This window comes from Pygoscelis adeliae, unplaced genomic scaffold (genome assembly GCF_000699105.1).
Source record: "Pygoscelis adeliae isolate BGI_AS28 unplaced genomic scaffold, ASM69910v1 Scaffold78, whole genome shotgun sequence".
Lineage (NCBI taxonomy): Eukaryota > Metazoa > Chordata > Aves > Sphenisciformes > Spheniscidae > Pygoscelis > Pygoscelis adeliae.
The window spans coordinates 521,563-524,795 of record NW_008825409.1 but is presented as its reverse complement, the minus strand read 5'-3'; the positions used below and the strand labels follow the sequence as shown (position 1 = coordinate 524,795).

The 3,233-nt window shown below is 43.8% G+C and overlaps 1 protein-coding gene across 1 annotated transcript in view; it reads left to right on the top strand.

The window, feature by feature from the left end:
• Positions 1-3,233, top strand: part of LOC103922354 (poly(rC)-binding protein 3-like) — a 67,429-nt gene that overhangs the window by 29,234 nt on the left and 34,962 nt on the right. The window contains exon 7 of the mRNA XM_009330478.1: positions 532-675. Coding sequence (XP_009328753.1) covers positions 532-675 — 144 coding nt within the window. The remainder of the gene's footprint in view (positions 1-531; positions 676-3,233) is intronic.

Here is a 3,233-nt window from a genome sequence, read left to right as displayed (position 1 = left end):
GCCGGGACAATTTTTCTCCAACCTTCCAGCTCAGTCAGACGAAAGGCAGGATCAGGCTGGTCATTCGCAATTGAACAGCTGACTTAATTGAGTTGGTAAAACAAGAAACCTTGATGAGTAGCAGTGTAGGAAAGATCGATAAGCAGGAGATGTGCTCTGTGTTAACAAGGCGAGAGCACAGGCTGGACTCTTCCAAAACATTGACGAATTTCAAAATTGTGCCCCTGTTTCCTGAAATGCCTTGACATGCTTAACGAAGCTTCATAGCTTCATCCGACGATGGCGGTACTGAAGCCACGAGTGCCAGCACTGCCTGTTTCGGCTGTGCAGTTGGGACCTTGGCTCTTCCCCTCGAAGCCCAGACAACCGGCCTCCAGCCTGTTTTTGGGCTGATGGGGTGGAGGGCAGGGTGGGGTGGGCTCGGCTGGGTTAGCTGTATGCCTTGTCTGAGGTGACCAAGATAAGGCGTGATTTTTTAATACGAGCTCTGCTTCATTCTGCATTTTGATCGCTTTGTGTTTTTGTCTGCAGTCCCCACCCAAAGGTGCCACCATCCCCTACCGTCCCAAACCTGCCTCTGCACCTATCATTTTTGCAGGTGGCCAGGTAAGAGCAGACACCATTTTGGCTTCAGCTGGAAACCACACCGTCTTGGCCCAACCTCAGCCAGCGCCTGTTAGTTTTCAACTTTTACTCTTTTTTGTCTGGTATAGTATTGATGCGTTTTGTCTACTCTGTGTGCTTACAGTCTGCAGGAAAGGAGAACACTGCATTGCAAACTTGACACAAAATTGTGATGACTCGTATTTTACCAAGATTTAAAATTGACTTCTGTAATTAGGAAAAGTTTGCCCTTCTGCAAATTGAGATGTCCAAATCAGATGCTCCCTGAGTGGGACAAAACTGCTTATTGTAGGGGTTGTTTTTTTCACTTTTAACTTGTAGCTCCACTAGCAATATAAGCAGTTCTGTCAATTTTCAGAGATGATCAAAGAGCAGGATGTCTCTGCTCATGAAAGGCATAATTTTTCTCTCATAGTTTTCATACTTTTTAGGACCAAATAGTGTGTTTTGCAGTAAAAATTTACACACGCACAATTTCTGCTGTCTATAGTCCCTCAGGACCAAGTAGTAATGGGGTTCTGAGGTTACAGGAACTGCATACATGCAAGCGTAGACCCTCCCAACCATGGCGTGCAACAGCCTGATTGATAACACAAGAACAGCGTTCCTGTTTCTTTTTTATATAGTGAAGTTTTGATGATTCCCCCTTCATCTTAAGCTATATCAGCCAGGGTTCTCATCTGCCTTTAAAACCCCATGTGCAATGTGACTCTTCCTTGCCTTTTGATAATGCTCTGAAATGGGTCTGCAATGTGCCACTGCGACATGGCAGGAATTTGCTCTGCCATCATCCGTTGCGGGGGGAATGCAGTTTTAGAAACTGATGATCCAGCAATGAACGCAGCTGATATGTACCCTAAAAACACCATAGGAGGCTCACAAGGAGACCCATATAGCCAACAGGCTAAGAGCAGCACTGCCCAGGTATGTGGAATGGTGGGGGAGTGAGATGCTGCAAGCCCTGCCCAACTCAAGGGGAAACTGATCTCCTAAATCTGGCCTAGAGGAAGGCAGCCATCTCTTTACTCGTGATTCCCATACGTGAAGGCTCTCTGGCAGTAAGGCACCCCCAACCAGCCAAATCTTTTCCCCAAGATGACAGCAAGGCCTCTTTTTAAGTAATTACCCAGTGGGAAGAGCCACTCACCTCCATGGTGGAACATCTGCAGGCAAGTCCCACATCCCGTCCCATTAGCCCAGCCCAGGTCATCACCCTGTCATGGGGTGTGCGGTGTGGGCTGCTGTGCCAGCAGCCCTAGAGGCCACATCTCATCCCAGTAGGCAATTCGGAGGTCGTATGAGAAGCTGAACATGGGGTTCCTGGTGGGGCAAAGGGCACAAGGGTGCTGCTGGTATTGTTGGTGGTATGATGACCCGCGCCACCACAATCCGCCGGTTTGTAAGGAAGCTCCTGCACATCTCAAGCATACGCCGAAGCGCCATTGCCTCTGACAGGTCCTTGTAATGAGCTTTCTCTGAATTTTTGTCTCAGAGTTTTACTTTCTGCTCTGTAATGATATGTTGTGATGTATATCCAGATTTTCATAATCTGGTTGTAGTAGCTTTCAATTCCTAGTGTTCAAGCCTGCCACTCTTAGTTTTCTTCAAAATAGGAAATCTGCTTCCTTAGTGACCAAAGTTGAATTGAAATTTAAAATAATTTGCTAGAAATTGGTCTATGACTGAAAGTTCAGAATAATTTACTTCATATATATAGGTTTACACTGCAGTGCTTTCCTTTAAGACATGTGTGTACATGTGCAGCAGGCCATGTTACCAGTATTGTAATTGCCACTACCTTCAAAGACTGTCTCTGTATATGATTACTCAAAAGTATTGAAACTGTTTGCTAGAGTGCCTTGAGAAGTTTGTATAAATAATTGAAAGTGTCCTATTTTAAGGTCTAATAGCTCTTGTCATCTTCAGTTTTATCAGTTAAAAAAGTGTTCTCACTTTTCTAACGCAACATTGTTGATGTGAGATAGAGTGTAAGAGACAGACACTTTCTTGGGTGCTTTGAATTTCTGTGTGCTCTGACTAAGCAGACTTTTTAAGGAAATGCTTAAGGTGTGTTTGGGCATCAGTATGGAAAGACATTTTAACCAGGTTTCATAAGTGGAAATTAATACTGAAAATAAAATGTTATCAGCCGCATTAATTCTATCCAACCTTTTGGCTACACTATCAGAAGTTATTTTTCCATTCTAAATTACATCATAGATATCTTGAAAGGTTTTGGGTTGTTTAATGCTTGCATATCAAGCAACACTGGCAAAATCAAATTTCTAGTTTTCCTTAACAAGTTGGGGTTCTTCTGCTTTGAGTATTGCTTTTAATTCTCTTGTGCTTCTTCAATACTGTATTGCATGACAGAACTAAAAGGAAGCTGAACACTGTTCTGCCCTGCTCTGCCCCTTACCAATAGTTAGCATATGCAGTGATTAAAAAAAAAATAAATCCGGCCCTCCTGCCCAATGGAAACAAATTGGAAATTTCTACCCACTGTGCTACATTGCTGTTCAGATGGGTGCTCACAGGGTACAGCTTTGCTTTATGTCTCATAGCAGTTTTATGGTTTAAATTGAGGAAGATTTGTACACCAGGTCATT